The following is a 17,927-nucleotide window of genomic DNA, read 5'->3' on the forward strand; positions in this document are numbered from 1 at the left end:
TAAAACTCACTGCCCTGGAAGCTGGGGCTGGAATGTGCTGTGAGCGAGCACAGGGTATGCAGGGTAACACAGTATCTTCTTTCAAAAGGAAAAAAAAAAAAAAAACTCCACAGGGACAGCAGCCTTTCAAAGCGCTGGATAAATTTAAAATACTGTAAGTGCCTGCTGTAATCCTCCCTCCTCAAGGCCTCCTGTAGTCTCCCTCCCTTGTAGGGTTTCTGGTGTTTATGTCCAAGGACCCAGGTCCCGCATGTAAGTACAGATCATAACCCTGACTCACATGAGCAAGAAGGATGACTAAAGATGAATTTGAGAAAGTGGAGCTGGGCAGTAGAGGACATGGAGCAAAAGGACCTGGTTCTGAGAGGCAGCAGCGCAAAATGGCAGGCAGGGGGAAAGGCAAGCGTCAGCCATAAAAGCAGTAAGAGTTCAGCTGCTGAAGTCAAAGTACTTGGCCAGGCCAGTGGAAACATGACTCATTTACGCTGAAAATGTTAACAGCATTCTCCCATTAGTAAGAAGGGTGACTGGAATCCGTCAGGATATCTAACAGTGTTCAGCACGCGAAAATAACATGACCATGTGTCACAAACTAAAGGGTTACCTGGCCTGTGGGTATAAACATTGCAACAGCAGGTTTTGTGGAATTCCATAATACACAAGGACACAGGAGCTTTATTTCCTATTTTTTTCTGCTTTATCACAGATTAATACAAAGCACAACTAGCAAGCATATATATGATTAATAAGTATATATCAAGATATTCCAAATAATTACCGGAAAAGCAACTATATATACATTAATAGTATAGCAGCAATCAGGAATAGCAGCAAGTATATATATCTATAAATCTTACTACTACTTATTATCACTACATTAATGTATACAAAATGTTGCCAGTACCAAACACTCATCAAAACGATCCCAGTAAGTGGGGCCAATAACACAACAAAGCCTCACTTCAAAGATAATCAGGGTTTGGAGTCGGCCAGGCATCCCCAGCGAGGGTCCAATCTGCTTAGGAAGTCCTGTAGCAAAAGTTTGTGCGTGGACAGTTCCCAGAGAGAGAAGCTCCATTCTGGGTAGAAAACAAATCATTTTTGTATCACAGACACTTTAGAGGGCCTAGGACACCACTACTTAAAGCAGCCAACAGATGCCGCTCATTTCTTTTTTTCACCTGAGACAGCTAAGGGATGATCACGTTTACTACTCAAACAAAAAAATTTAGTTTTCTCAGACTATTTTTCTCTTCTTTCAGCTAAAACAGCCAATAGCAGTTGCCAATTCCCACTTCCTCAGGATATTTCCCCTTTTTTTCAGGCTATTTCTCACCTTTCCAGTTGATAAGTTGCTGTCACACTTCCTTGCTTTCGCCCTTATCGATGGTGTTTCCAGGATGTCTCCAGTTGTTAAGCGCCCAGCTGCACTTCAAAGAGGCGGGCTGTGCTTCTCCGGGGTGTTTCTGGTTCACAGGCCTACTCCTTAGGCGGGCAGCCAATTTCTTCTGTCAGGGTTTTCTGTTAGCCTTTTCCCATTGCAGCCAGGTCGCCTTTACAGCTGCTGCCACTACCATCCTGAACTACCTATAAATACGTATATATATTAGAAACTACAAAAAGTTACCATTTACCTGACTGTTACCATTAGGTGGTTATTCTGGCCTCCAGAACAGCAGAAGCAAATTTTAAAGGAAATGCAAGCAGGAATCTTTCCCGTAGATCTGAGGCTTATCAAGAACAGTTATACATTAAGTTATTCTTAAATATATTTTACACTCTTTTTTGTTGTTGTTATGTTGCAGTAATTGAGGCATATCTCACACACTCTAGGGTTTCACAGTACAGATTTCCATCATAGGGAAACAGCAATATATACAGACACTGCCACCTTGCTTTTATTGATAGCTGCTTAGGAAGGAGCTGGGTTTTTTTGTTCGTTTGTTTGTTTTCCCCCTTATTACAGCTAGAAATGCAGTAAAGGTTAATTGCAGTACTGAAGGGAGCAAGAGGGATAAGAGCAATTCTGCAAATGGCTTAAACCTTCATAATTGGATTTTGCTGCTTGCATACCCAGAACCAGTTTCCTCTCTTTTAGGAATGAATTCCAGTATAACAAGCTTTGATCTCTCTCTCTCTCCCCCTTTCATATGACTTATTCCTCTACAGAGGAATATTACTTCATATCTCCCTTTTAACCTTATTTTTAATCATGTAACATTTCTGAGTTTACCATCCATGCAAAGTACAGCATGGTTTCATAAAAAATTAACTTATTGATAAAAAGGCCTAAGTAGCTGCATTTAACGAACAATTTATTTATTTATTTATTTATTTTCCCAGCTCTATCCCTACTGGCTGAAACTTAGCAGCAGCCTATCTCTATGCACTGCCAGCAAGCAGTCCATAATGGTGTGGTTACCTCCTACAGCTTTTAGTAAATTAGAACTAGATTCATCAGAGATAAAGCAAGAAACAAATGCGATGTATCTGAGCAAAAGTATATGAAGGTCTTACAATATATGAGTAAATGCAGTTTCTAGAATACAAGTGAAATTCAGAGGAACTCGCTGTAGCTTTGAAGAACACAGGTTCCCTTATGCTAGTGACCTGACCCGGGAAGTAGCATAAACCTATTCTGAAGCATGCCAAGAACACCAAGAGCAGGAGCAGCCAGGAAATACACTATTACTCTTGGGTTTGTGCTGCACAAAACCCATTTTATTCTTTCCCCACACACAATCTGCTGAACAAGCTCGGCAGTGACACCCCCTACAGCAATGCTACTCCGTAGAAATACCATGCAGTAATTGTCAGGTTTTATCCTCCTGCCCATCTCACACCAGCCCAACCTGAGTCAACGCCAGTGATGCTGTTCCTATGCTGACCCACGAAAAAGGAGGTTCTTAATTCAGTACTATTTCTTCAAAATGTCCTAAGTGAATTATTCAATCACTGGAAAAGAAATCTGGGACAGCTTGACTTTGGGGCTGGACCCGATGATCTCTTGAGGTCCCTTCCAACCCCTACAATTCTGTGATTCTGTGAAATCTAACAACTCTACCAGCCTCTGCAGACCTTCAACACACCCATAAAAAAAAAAAGTCAAAGAGCATGGTGTGTGATAATAAAAACGTTAACATGCAACAGTGCATCTGAACGGCAGGGGTTCGTAAACACAAAGCTACAGGAATGGCCATCTGAATCCCGAATCTCCAGCCAGTTACAAAACAAAACAAAACCCCACACTACTACAACAAAAAGCGTACTAATACAGACCTTTTAAAATAAGTTTATTAGTCAACCACAATTATAAAATTTAAATATTTGTACAGCAAGATGGAAAATTCTTAAAGTAACCAAACACTCCAAATTGTATTTTGCTGCAGCGTACACAGGAATGGTTGTGTTGTTTTGATTTGTATTTTTATACAACTTGATCCAATATCATCCTTCAGTTATTCAACAGCTTCTTGAAGGTACATTTAATTTTGAGAGTACATTTCACATTTGTCAGTGCAATACAGAAAAGAAAAAATTCAAGACTACAATAAACTGATTCCAAAAAAAAAAAGAAAAAAAAAAGAAAAAAGGGCAGGCACTTTGAAGTCAGCTACTCTGTAAATAGGTCGTGGTTAATACTGTTTGTATGTGTTGATGTGTTCATCAAAGGCTACAGACTAAAATGTTCCTTTGATGCACAAACTCAAATAACATGTTCCAAATACTGTAGTTTGTTTTGCAAAACATGCATAAAAGCCCCCGAATTTTGAGAATCTTCTGTAGGAGAGAAGAAACACAAAAGCAGCCAGAATGAACGTGTTTACAAACATCAGAATAAGGCCCTTTAAAGTTTATTAAAAGTAACGTGTATTAAACCCCTTCATTCTCAGGTAATAGATTAAGAGGCCGAGACACACATCGTCTGCGAGGGTGAGGATACTGGAGGTTGGCAGTGTCAGCATCGCAAGAGTGCTCTATCAGAGGAGGAGGAGGAAGGAGCTGGGCATGACTGGACCATCTCGATCCAGCCCGTGGGGAATCCAGAGGGGGAAAGAAATACCTGAAACAATTAAGACAGGAACAAAACACCAAAACAAGAACAAAAACGAAACAAAACAAAAAACAAAACAAGAAAAAGAGAAAGGTAGTAAATACAAGGAGAACCAAAGGGGAGAAAAGACATGCTGGAAAAAAAACCAAAAGCTTTAGTATATCCATGCCAAAACCAATAGAACGTAATAGCAGAAATCAAGGCTTGTAATTCAAAACAAGACAAATCTGGAAACTGTTCTTTAAAGGAAAAAAAATACAGTCTTTTCCCCTGGAATTCATAGAAAATAATAATGTAATAATAATCTTAGCATACATTTTACAAAATTGGTAGATTGCTTTGGAAATCTAAAGGATTTTGTAGCACAGCTATTAACATGCTTTCACTCTCCCAGAATTCCCGTGATTTGTTAACAGCTTTTAGTAACGCTTCATTTGCGACACGAGTTATACATTAAATACTATGCAAGTACATTTGCCGTGTATCCATCTAATTCAGATTAACTTCACGTCACTTCCAGAATAGACATAAAAACATCATATAGATTTTACAATACTTTAAATTTAATAATGTACATTTACAGAGAATAATTACTTTCAATGAAATACAGTCTTTGTGTGTACTACGTACTTCTGCAAAATCCTCAGAGTAAATTTAAGATTCCCAGTGAATGCAAGACTCAGAATTACACCATTTCATGCCATTTTTCTGTCATTTTTATTAGAACTTACCCGTAATACTTGTGCATTTTAGTGTTACTATGTTAGGTACCTACAGATGTTTTCTGTCTTGTTTACAGTTCTGTGGACTTGTGTAAGAGAACAGCTATACAATTAACCAAAGTATGGGACAATCCACAACAAGCTGCATTTTGGTTTCATTTTTTGTATGGCTCAATTATTTGCACTTTTAGATACTACACTCAATTTTAGTTACTCCATGGAATCATTGCCAGAGGAATGTACAAACACATCAGAAGAAGTACTTCTCTCAGTTAGGATGAAGAAAGTATGACAGTACTTACAAAACATGCATTTGAAGTCATACTAAGTTTTAAATGAAGCAATACCCAACTATCAAAAGCTACCATCTGTACAATTTTCAAAACACAATTTTCTTATTCCTTTAAAACAGTTTCATATATTACAAAGCAGTTACAAACTTACGATGTTTAGGAATTTTAATCAAGTGTTAAACACTATGAAATGTAAAACATATCAGTTATTAAAACAATTTTAGTGAAAGTTACTTTAATGGTCACTTCCCTCCTCCCATCCCAATCAAGATTCTCATTTTTAACTATGAACTAGTCTTTTAATTTGTCAAGCTTTTCAAAAAATTGTTCTGATGGAAGTTTTGTTTTGTTTTAAACAAGAAGCCTCTCCTAAGTATTTTTCTGTCAGGAGTTTCAACAGTATCAAACTGCGGCCTAGTACAAAAAAGTATACAACGTGTTTTAAAAAGGTTTTTGAATAGCATTTAGTAGTTAGCAGGCTGCTGGTGTCTTGGGAGAGGTCAAACGGCGTTGGGGAGGGGAAAAAGGAGTTCATTTTCCATTCCTGTGTGCATGCAACAAGCAGCAAAACACCAAAGTTACTCCAGTTAGCTTGGTATCAGCTCTGCTTTCTGTTAAAAAGGACATAATACAGATGGAGAAGGGAAATTGTATCACAAATCTAGACATACATAATTATATCAGCATAACAACATAACCCTACTGCCTTCTCTTCTGACAACTACACCATCCATTTTAAAACTATTTTGGTTGAGAACCCACTTTGATGACTGCGTTTGACAAAGTTTTCCAGCGACCCAAATCTGTCTATGCTTTAGCTATTCTGTGTGTTTAAATGTCTAAATATTGAAACATAACATCTACAGTAACAGACAAAATAAATTGTGTAGCATACTAATTTAGTCAAATGTCAGTAAAGAAATCTTTACCGCAATTGTTAATAACCCCTGCAAAAAAAGTTAGCAACTGTGTATATGAAGTTCTTGCCAATGTGATTGCAAGAGAAAACGTGCATCTTTTCTATAGCATGGCTCTGTCCTAGGAGCATGTTCTTAAATTCCACAGCCACAGATTTAATTTTCTAATAAAAAGGGAATTCAGATATCTGACTTTCAAAACCCAGAGCAATGGAGGAAGTCTAAAATAATGGTGTTTCAGTTCACACAATGGCTGACTACCAGCATAGGGGGGAGGAGAACAAGCACTCTCTGGTGGGGTGGGGTGGGGTGGGGTAGGGTAGGGCAGGGCAGTCTTTCTGGCAGCAGTAGTCTTCAGTAAGGAGACTATGAAACCACAGCCTATGCTAAAGAGGTATAAAATGGCCTGCATCTCCCTGCAGGAGCCCAAATAACAACTACGTAGCTTTGGGTATCACATGTCCAAGCTTCATTCCAGCATTTTTGCTGCATGGTACGGAGCACCTGGAACCAGATGACTGATACCATTTTGCCCTCCTTTTTTTCTTTTTTGGAGACTTGGCCCAGAACTACTTCTTGCTCTCCCATTTATCTCGTGAGCAAAACGTGAACACCTTTCTCTGTTCAACAAAGCTCGGGATTTGGAAGCCAGAACTGCTGTTCTGAGCTGCCAGAATTGCTGGGGGGGAATATCAACACTCTCCAAAAGCAAACTGTCCTAGTACTTTACAAAAGAGTATTTTAATTTTATATATATATATATGTATGTATGTATGTATGTATATGTATATATTAGTAGCTGAAAATGGGGGCTATAACTTGGAAGTTTCTGCTGTGGAATCTGGTCGCACCCAGTCCTTATACAGCACATAACCTGTGCGGACATCACCTTACAAATGCAGGATTCACTAATTTCTAGAGTTTAGTGTGCACACATTAAAAATCATGTTCAGTTAACGCAGTTAAATACTTAATAGCAATTGTTGCAGTATAAAAACACAACAGAGAAAGCAAATTAATCAGCAGTAAGAATTCCATATGAAGGAGCAAGATTAAAAAAACAACAAACTTGTATTCAATTGATGTTATAACTGGAAAAATGCAAGTAAACTAAACTAACACTAACATATATGACTATTGAAACCATACGTAATGAAGTATCTTTTCCTGCTTCCTTTCTGCTACATTATCCCAGTGAAAAACAGAATTTGTTGCTGGTATTTTTGCTTAACTTTCAAACATGCATCTAAAACAGGGGCAATTACAGAGCAGTGTGATCATGTTTCTCCTTGTTCAAAATTATTTCAGAAAAGTTGCTTTTCGGTTTTTGGTTTTAATATTGTGAAAGGACTAAAAGTGAAACATTGTTTACATAACTTATTTATACAGAGTAATTCAGTGTAACTTATGGTTTTATTTTCCTCTTAACACTTGCATAACAGGCACCACCACAAAGCCAAGTCAGAATAGCTTGTACAAGTATTCACACAGCAAATGACATAGCGCTTTAAAACATATAAAACACGAAAATTAAGTGAAATTAAGAAGATTCAGAGAAGAAAATATTTACTGAAATTCAACCTTTCTACCAATTACCCTACCTGCTGGCAGATGATCCATTTAGTGAATTCTGTAGGCTTGTATTGGCTGAACCTAGAGAGGTGTTAAAAATTCCCTGCTGGGAACCACCATTGACTGGACTCCCGTTACCTTTCAGTATACCAGTACACTTCCAGTTGTCCATGTAATTAGCTGCAAATATACATATATAAAAATTGTTAGTTTCTGTTCTGAAGCTTAGCTTTTGGCACAGCTAAGATGCTACGCATCTTGCGCAAATCAGAATTTTACTTTAGTACCAACATAAATATTTCAAACAGCTGAGGATCTGGCCCTTTAGCTGCCTGACATTCTCTGCCTACCCATCAATTAAATCTCAGTTTTGTTCAGTACCAAGAATGAGTTTGCTTCATCTTTACTAAAAATGCTGAGAAACAAATGAGAATGGATAAGAAAACCACAACTGATTTTTATTGTTGCTTTTGGAAATTCAAATGGGAAAAAAAAAAAACTCATGGAGGAAAAAAAAGACAGTTTGCCTGAATGTTGTAACTAGAAATTTTGGGTTTTAGCAACTGGCAAAGACAGTAATTCAGTAAGTTAAGTTTTTAAAAAGGACATTTTTACATCGCTGTGATCTGGTAAAACAATTTGAGGTTATCAGATATAGTACAGTAACAACTATTCACAGCAACCTAAACCATTCAAGTAAGTGTTTCAGCCCAGAAAGTCATTTCCTTTTCCTAAAATGTAAAAGTATATCATTTAAGGATCTTAATATTTTTACTCTAGAAATGTATTATGCTTTCTCAAACGTATTCAGCATACCACAAAGCTGATATACGAAGCAAAATACCACTTCAAGTGGATGAGACACAGAATTCTTACCTTTCCAGAGCCTAACGCAGCCATCGTCACCAGAAGAAGCAAGCACTGTGCCTGTGATGTTCCAGCTAACTCGCCACACCTGGGAATTGTGATTATCAAACTGTGCCACAATATGAATTTCAAATTTTGTTAATCCTCCAGATGAAGTCAATTCTTTCCTGTTAAAGACAAGAGCGACAGTTCTGTACACAACTGTTCCAAGGTCTGGCTTGAACATGATGACTAAAAGACAGGACTGCATCCTTCAAGGAATTTACAGAACAATTGTTAATAGACTAAGAGCATTAAAAAGATATTCAGACAGAAAGTCTTGGTCACTTTCTTGTCACCTTAAAAATCAGGCTGCTAAAAAGCAATCCTGCATAAATTGAACTACTTCTTATGCTTCCCACATACTACCAAAGAGCATGTAGGATGTATCATATCATATTCAATGACAGTCTTCTGGTCTTCCTTTTAAGCTCACCTTAGAGGTTTTAGTGTGAAAATTCGTACATCTTTGGTTGCTACAGCTAAGATGTGGAAGGATCTTCCCAGATTTGGAGCAAACGCAATATCATGTACAGGATCTGTGACTGTCATCAGAGCTTCTGCTTTTGCATATTTCCTGTAGAGCATGAGAAATTAACCTTTAGTGCTACCAAAATTACCAGTGACACAAATTATAGAAACCAGACACAGCAGAACAGGGAAAATGGACTTAATATACATAATGAGACTTGCAAAACTAAAATCATTTTCTTAACATAAATTACACCGTTATTACACTGTTACAAGCTGACTTCTTCAGAAACTAAATACATCAGATACATCAGCTACTACTAACAGTATGCTAAATCATCCAGCCAAACAAGGATTTCAGTACAAAGAACATCTTTGTCCACAGCTGGAAGAGACAAATAAAAAATTCTTCCATTTACAATCTAAAATTAATTTATACCCCCAGAAACTTACTAAATTTTCCATGCTTGTATGCAGAGCACTGTCTGCCTTCCTTGCTGTGTAACAAACATATTTCATTTTCTTATTTACCACAAGGTTAAGTTACAACAAATTTTCTTTATTGTTAATGCACAGAAAACATTGTCAGAAGCCAGGCTTAAATTCACAAAACACCCAGAAGCCAGGCTTAAATTCACAAAACACCATGGCTCTGTTCACGTGGCCACCATGCAATGAAATGGGTTCTGTGCCATCGTTTCATTCAAAGTGGTTGTGTGTACGCTTCCAGGCATTTTTTGGTTCTGAATTCTTAACTGTATCAACTTTTACAGAATGCTAGTAACTCACAGGACATTCTGTCATTTACAAACATGTTTTTAAGACTATTTTGTTACCTTCAACAAAACAGTGCTTAGTTCAGCGGATTTCAAACTTCAACTTTGGCCCTACTGATTCCTCGTGCAAAATTAAGGATAAAAAAATAGTAGAAGCAGAAAAAGCAATTCTCCCTTTAAAATGCTGTTAAGAACACTGGAATTTCTGTGCTGGGACAGAACAGAATTATCAAAATCTGTCATGTCCATTAGCATCAGCAAGGATTCTGAGGTGAATCTCCCATCCAAAGTCTTAGAGACAAAACTGAGGAGTATTATTTAACACTCCTATCCACACGTAACAACAGGAATGAAACAAAAGGCCACGTTACAAACTATTTTAAGATACCACAAATGTTATACACTGCTATGTAGCATACCTGGTATTTTCATTATATTCATAAATTTGAACCTTTGCCAATATATTTGGACTGTTGTCATCACTTCCTACAGCTATCATTGGAGAATGTGCTCTAGAGCTAGAAATAAAAAATAAATATTGTTACCTTTACAAATTATTTCACAAAAAGTAAACCAAGCCATTTTTAAAATTTAAGACATGCATCTGTAAAGGAAATCAAAAAAAAAAGTCACCTGGGAAAATTACTAAATACTATTCACAGTTATCAGTGCTACCTCAATTTTGTTGTCTTGAATGCCCACTTTATACAACAAAAAGACTAATTTTATATATGCATTTTCACTAAATACTTGCTGTAAGTTACATGGCAGAGCCTGCATCCTATGCAGTACTCTCAGTGATGGATTTAGTAGGATTTCATTCAGGTTTTGGGAAAGAGGGATTACAAAGGGTAAATGTGTACGAGTTCTAGTTTTTAATCAGCTTTTAACACAACTCCCTGGGGTGTTTCAACAATAAAGCCTGTACTTTGAACCTTCAGCACTGATTATTTATGTATTCTCCTGGGCTGGGACAACCCCATCACATTCCTCTCCTATTTCTTTCTGTCCAAGCAGGTGAAGTAAATCACTGCGCCCCTGAGGATACAACTACAGGAACAACACGTCTCTTAGACTGTGCATTTGTGTTAACAAGGCTTGCAGTTCCTAGCACTGGCAAGGGTAGGTGTCCTTGTTAGTGGCATCAAAAATTATCATTTATTGTGACATCTTAATCACAGAATCATACAATCATTTAGGTTGGAAAAGACCTCTAAGACCATCTGGTCCAACCTTTAACCTAGCACTGCCAAGCCCACCATTAAAACATGTCCCTAAGCACCACACCTACACGTTTTCTGAAGACCTCCAGGGATGGTGACTCAACTACTTCCCCGGGCAGCCTGTTCCAACACTTCATAACCTTTTCAGTGAAGAATTTTCTCCTAATATCCAACTTAAACCTTCCCTAGTGCAACTCAAGGCCACTTCCTCATGTCTTATCACTTGATGCTTGGGAGAAGAGACCGATCACCACCTCACTGTAGCCTCCTTTAAGGTAACTGTAGAGTGCGATACGGTGTGTGTGTCCCCGTTCCCCCCTCCCCCCCCAAGCCAGTTAAGGAATCTCAGTTAAATTTTATGGGATAAATAAAGAGCACTCCACAGTTCTTTAGCTCATTACTTGCTACAAATAATTAAGGTAAGAATACACCCCCACAGGGCACAGGGAACACTTTTTCTAACACTTCTGTGGTCAGCCAAGCTGGCTTTATTAAGAGAGCTGTCAGCAGCTTTCTTCCTGATTTGAGTAACGTACGTTCAGCCTTCTGCATGAGTACTGTAGGATTTATCCTACAAAACTTAGAACTAACTCTTCAGATCTTTTGTTTAACCAGTCATAAGACAACAACTACAGCTTTATTAACATACCTTGAAGGATTCCAAGAAATGCAACTGCAGCTTAGCTTACATGAGATTTCATGCTGCAGTGACCATTGACTGAGATTCATCACATCAGGGGCTTCATAAATCCTTACAACTCCATCTGCTGAACAAGTTGCTAACATAAGACCCATGTGCTTGGGAGCAAACTTCACATCTGTAACAGATGTCCTACTGTCTACTAATGTGGTCCTCTTTACCTGCAAAGAAAGGCAGAAATTCTTGAAGTTTCCATCAAAAATGTATTCCTTGAGCTGTTTCTCATTTTTTTTCCTTCCCTAAAAGCCAAGTCTGACAATACCATTTTTTAGGATCACTTACCTCATCCATCAAGAAGTAAAAAAAAAACTTTATACAACTTAAAGAGAAATGACAAATCATTGCACTGATGCAATTTGAAGCAGGGGCATGCATCCCATGATATCAAAGTACCGATACCAACAAGAGTTGTTTAGATTACGCTCTTCAGAAAAATAACATGTGACAGATAAGTATATAAGCGATAAAGAAGTATTGGCCACATGCAGCTCAAAACTGTCCTCACTGTTCATAGTGATGACGGTATCAGCTGTGAAGCCTAACAACCCTGCTTTCTAATCTCAGTGCTATTGAAGTTTACCAGGAAGCACTTTCCAAGAGAAGCATCAAAACGACAAGTATTTCCGAGAAGGTTTGTCTGCAGGTTTCCAGAGGAACATCCGATAAGAAACACCAATGGTAGTCACACTAATTGGCCTGAATATTGCCATTTAGCTGTCTGCCTCAATGCTTTAAAAATTACTCACTCTATTTTGGAATATTGCCACAAATTAACAAAACATTGGAAAGTCAAGAACACTGTTATCAGAAGAAAACAGACCACATTCTGTTTCATAGCAAGTATGTTGCAAAACTAGAAATGTCTAGTAACTGGGTATTTAGAACAACTTTATGTCCAATTTTCTGCTTAATTCTGGAATTTGAGCAGTTCAAAGCTTCGGCCCATTATGACTAGCAAACAAATCGGTGTGGCACAGCAAATCTGTTTATATGAGAACACAGAAAAAGTGAATTAACATGTTAAAATCTTACCCAGTGACTCTGGCCTCGGAGTTTATCATTTGACTCTCCCACTATTTCTTCCCACACAGCTGCTGTTCTATCAAAAGAGCAGGAAGCCAGGACTTGCCCAAATTCAGGATGGGCCCATGTCACACGCCACACAGATCCACTATGTGTCTAGAAGATAACACCAAAAGGCTACAGTCTAGAAAAACATTATATTATTCCAAGTGATCACAAATGATTTTTATGTATGTTTTCATGATTGCCCGCTGTAAAGCAGAAGTAAGTTGTAGGAAGTAGCAAGACCATTCCTGTGGTATGGTCCTACGATATTTTATAAAGCTCAATGCAACTGCTGAATTTGTCTATTTCTGTAAACACTGCTAAGTTTTGTTGCTATTAACTGTTAAAAGATATTATTACAAGCTCATTTCAAGGCATTATTTATTACTCCTTTAAAATACAAGTTCCAAAAAAATAGTTGCAAGCTATGATTCTGCCTTGACGCATAAAGTACAGCTTCATTTTCAATTTTCAGCTACTACCATGCCCATTCCCAGCTTGCCTGTACTTTTCCAAAGCACGTGCAGGGCACCATTTATCTTTTTCTTCTTTACAAGAAACTCCTCTTTGATACCTAGTCAAGTGAATGCTTCTTTTTCTAGAGAAGAGGAATTCAAAAGTTTCACTTGCACTTCCATTTACAAGGATTACTGTATATATACAGTAATATATATATGTGTATATATATATATACACATTATGTTCTATTTTATACAAGTTTACGGACAAATTGGAGGCTGAATGCACTAATTAGTTACACTGATGAACTAGTTTCCATGAACAGTTCTCAGTAAGGTTATGGAAAATAATACAGCAGTCAGATGTAACATTTACCAGCCAGACCTCTTCCTTTTTTTTCCCCCCCCTCACTCTACAGTATGCAAAAAAGGAAATATTAAATTAAAAATAAAGGTACTGATTCCAATTCCTCACTGCCACCACTATGTTTACCGATAACAAAGTCTGTCAACGTAAATAAGTACTAATAGCAATGTAAGTAAGTACTAATAGTATAAGACTGCATGCTAGCTTCTGCTTTAAGTGAGAGGCATTGGAGATGCTTTGTAACAGCAGAGACAAAGTATTTTACCATACGAATAACAACTTAAAATTCACTGACGTGGAAACCTGGTGAAAATGCATACAATGTGTCTTTACGCACTTCGGTACTAAGCGTAGTCCCAACAGTTAATGAGGTTTGATGCTTACTAACGTGTATTTTTCCTGGCTGCACTTTTATTCCCTCAGCCTAGGATGTACCTTTGTACTGCTAAGAAGTGGTGCGAGTTTTAAGACTGAACAGGGCTTATTACTGATGGTGCTCTTGAACAAGAGGGGGCTGGAACTAGATGATCTTTAAAATCCCTTCCAACCCAAACCATTCTAATATTTTCAGAAACACAGGATCTCCAAAAAAGAAGAAAAAAAAAGTATTTCTACTCTAAAGTCAGCAGAAAATAGGTATGTTTCTAAAAAATAAAAAATAAGAGTATCACTGTGTAATAATCATAAATACAAACCTTCCAGCTCGCAGTGCAATGCCAATCCCCATTTTCACTTTTGTCCCAAACCTATTGAGAAATCAAAATACAATCACACAGTTTGTATGTAAAGCTTACTAGGTAGTACCAAAAACCACAGCCATTAAAAAAAATATCACTGAACATTTTATTCTGGAAAACTCTACCTAGCTCAGTACACAACCACACTTCAACCAACTTTGAAAACAGCCCTACAACAGGCAGGGAAAACAAGCATACACCTGCAAAATCCATAATCACATGAAGTGTATCTTTTTTAAACAATGTTATTCATAGAAGACAAGTTGTTACAATTTTCAACATTCCATTTTTATCTTCTATTCCAAGAGTAAATTACTTAGTTTTATTGTACTGGTCCCACGGTATGTCCTCAGACAGAGTCCCAAACCTGTGATGTGGCCCATGAAAATCACCCCCAAGAAGAAGAGAACAGAACAGTTCAGTTGGAAGGGGTCTACAAAGATCGCCGAGTCCCGCTGAATGAATCCACATGAAGCCAGTGGGGTAAGGGATCTTATTTTTGTTTCTAGTATTTCTCAACTGACTTAAAACGACATTCAAGTCCCTTAACCTTTCTTTTTGTCAATTTCCCATAGATCTTAATCATCTTGATGATTTATTTCTGGAGACTTGTTGCTTAAAACACGATCACAGAGAAGAGGCTGCTTGCTTGTATGTACTGGGCTCATGTGCCGGTGGGACAGGACTGCCGGGGTGGCCTCTGTGAGCAGAGCCCAGCAGTTGCCCCACATCAGATCAGAGCCAGCTCCAGCCGGCTCCAAAAGGGACCCACTGCTGGCCAGAGCCGAGCCAGTGAGCAACAGATTGGGCCTCTGGAAGAGCAGATTAAAGGAAGGAAAAAAACTGTTGTGCAACAGCAGCTGGGAGAGAGGAGTGAGAAGCAGCCCTGCAGACCCCAAGGTCAGTGCAGCAGGAGGGCAGGAGGTGCTCCAGGCAGGCAGCAGCAGTTCCCCTGCGGCCTGTGGAGAGGCCCCTGGTGGAGCAGGCTGTCCCCCTGCAGCCCATGGGTCCCACACGGAGCAGATCTCCACGCTGCAGCCCGTGGAGGAGCCCCCGGTGGAGCAGGTGGATGTGGCCTGGAGGAGGCTGCGGCCCATGGAGAGCCCCCGCAGGAGCAGGCCCCGGGCCGGAGCTGCAGCCCGTGGAGAGGAGCCCACGCAGGAGCAGGGGGGCTGGGGGGAGCTGCCGCCCGCCCGTGGGGGACCCGTGCTGGAGCAGTTTGCTCCTGGGGGATGGATGGACCCCGTGGTACGGAGCCGTGTGGGAGCAGTTCTTGAAGAGCTGCTGCCTGTGGGCAGCCCCCGCAGGCCCAGTTCGGGCAGGACGGCATCCCGTGGGAGGGACCCCACGGGGAGCAGGGGCAGAGAGTGACTGTGAAGGAGCAGCTGAGACAAAGTGCTATAGACTGACCACAGCCCCCATTCCCTGTGCCCCTGTACTGCTCGGGGGGAGGAGGTAGAAGAGGGTGGATGGGGGGAAGGTGTTTGTAGTTTGCTTGTAGGTCTCACTGCTCTAGTCTGCTAGTGATAGGCAATACACTATATTTTACTCCCTATGCTGAGTCTGCTTTGCCTGTGGTGGTAGCTGGTGAGTGGTCTCCCTGTCCTTATCTCAACCCTTGAGCAACCCCGTTGTGTTTTCTCCCCCTGTTCTTCTGAGGAGGGGGAGTGACAGGAAGGCACGGTGGTGCTTGGCCCCCCACCAGAGTTAAACCACGAGAGGCAGTTTTTAAGCCTGTTCCACATTTGACGTTGCTTTGTACAGAAAAGCTATTTTCCCGACCATTTATCTGGTTTATCAAATAAAACTGCTGTCTGCAGATTAAATTCCCTAAATCTCACTGCGTAGCTCATGCGTTTTTATCCATCTTCTGACTATGTATTTAAAAAAAAAAATGGAGAAGGCAGTTAACTTTTCGCTCCGAATGATTTTATATTCGCTAAAGGAGCATGAAGTTCGGGCATTTTACAGCCAGCGTGCCACAGCGCGCACGCGGCGCACTCAGCCCGCTCCCCGCCGCTCCCCACCGAGCCGGGGCCTTCCTCCGCCAGCCCCCTTCACGAAACCCCCCGTACAACAGCCGAAGCCTCCGAACGAGCCGCGGCCCCGACGGCCTCCCCCGGCCGCACCCCGCGGCCCGGCGGGGAGGCGGCGGCGACGGCGGCGGCCGTGAGGGGAAGGCTGCGGGCAGCCCCCGCGGCCCCGGCCCCGGCCCCCGCTCACCTTGACGCTCTGGTCGCTGGAGCAGGTGGCCATGCGCCGCCCGTGGAAGTCGAAGGAGACATCGTGGATGAGGTCGCGGTGATCCGCCGCGATGCTGCGCGCCACGAACATGGCGGCGCGGCCCGGCCCCGCCAACCGCCGCCGCCAACGGCCGCCAACCGCCACGCCCCCTGCGGGGACACGGGGCGGGGCGGCGGCGGCAAATGGCGGTCGGGCGCCGTTGGGGCTCAGCCTCCCTGAGGCAGCGCTCGGGGTCCGTGAGCCGTGTCCCGGCCCCCGTTCCTGTGGTGGTTTCTCGCCGCCTCGGTTCGGTTTTGCGATGGAGTTGGGTCGTGGCAATAAAGAGTGACGCGCGGTCAGCTTGGTGAAGTGAATTTGTTCGGGGATGTCCAAAGGCTTGGCAAAAATAAACGCGAAACTGTCCTGCCGCTTGTGGAATGCACCTGGCAGTCCGGGGTTGATCTTCAGCGCATTCATTTTTACAAACTCTTACCTATATTCCACAGTAACCGATGGAGCTGCTGTGACCGCATGCCCTAGAGACCACAGCACCATTTTCTGCTGCCCACTTCCTAACACACATTTTCATTAGCAGACCTCATAGCACAACTAGGTATGCTGGTACCCAAATCTGGGAAGGAGTGATAATAATGATACTAGATTGAGGTAAATCACAACAATCCTGGACTTGAAGGGGTGCTTTGGCATTAAAAGGTTGGACTCGGTGCTTAGGGACATAGTTTAGAGGGTGACATTGGCAGTAGGGTGACGGTTGGACCAGGTGATCTTGGAGGTCTTTTCCAACCATAATGATTCTGTGATTCTATTAAGATGCTAGGAATTAGTTATTTTAATGGTACTGCATAAGGAGGAGTTAAGATATTTAAAAATGTTTTGTCACCCAAGTTCAGGGAAAACAATGAATATGTTTTCAATTACAGAGAATGAAAAATGAAGCAGGATTTGGAAGAAAAATTACCAGCTGTTTGTACATGCTTTAAGTTGGCCAAGTTTTGAGATTCTGGTGAACTAATTCTGAGTGGAGAACAGGAGACTGGCTTGAAGAAAAGACTGTTGTCATAGAAATTAAGACAACTACGTTTTACCTATTTATATTAGAGGAGAATTTTTTTTGGCATTTGTAAACAAAATAAAATTTGTAAAGCATTTTGAAAGAAGAGCTAATGATTGGAAGGGAGTAATAATTTCTTCTTTGTGACAATGAAGCAGTAATGCACGATTTGTTTCCTACAGAGAACCTCACTGTGGACTGTAAGACCATTGACAACATGATCTTTATTTTCCTCCTAGCTGCACACAATCACTTCAGAGGTTGAGATTTCAGTGTTTTCTAAATGACAGGTAAAATTAAAGTTGTACAATGGGAAAAGCAAGCAAAATTGATTATTCCTCAGTTCCAGTGATGTTATTAAAGAGGTA

At 40.5% G+C, this 17,927-nt stretch overlaps 1 protein-coding gene across 2 annotated transcripts; it reads right to left on the bottom strand.

Moving 5' to 3' along the window:
• Positions 1-3,276: 3,276 nt before the first annotated feature.
• Positions 3,277-16,656, bottom strand: SEH1L (SEH1 like nucleoporin). Of its 2 annotated transcripts, none has more exons than XM_080580344.1 (9): positions 16,488-16,656; positions 14,223-14,273; positions 12,667-12,813; positions 11,584-11,795; positions 10,131-10,229; positions 8,901-9,041; positions 8,435-8,592; positions 7,588-7,738; positions 3,277-4,063 (listed from the first exon to the last, which is right to left on the bottom strand). In XM_080580344.1, the coding sequence occupies exons 1-9, from the start codon at positions 16,596-16,598 to the stop codon at positions 3,874-3,876; spliced, it is 1,260 nt and encodes a 419-aa protein (XP_080436470.1). In that variant the 5' UTR covers positions 16,599-16,656; the 3' UTR covers positions 3,277-3,873. The 2 variants fall into 2 exon arrangements, with proteins under 2 accessions (XP_080436470.1, XP_080436471.1); XM_080580345.1 differs by having other exon boundaries at positions 3,277-5,680; positions 16,488-16,655.
• Between the last annotated feature and the right edge of the window lie 1,271 nt (positions 16,657-17,927).

The sequence above is a fragment of the Anser brachyrhynchus genome (genome assembly GCF_964034855.1).
Source record: "Anser brachyrhynchus genome assembly, chromosome: 2".
NCBI classification, from domain to species: Eukaryota; Metazoa; Chordata; class Aves; order Anseriformes; family Anatidae; genus Anser; species Anser brachyrhynchus.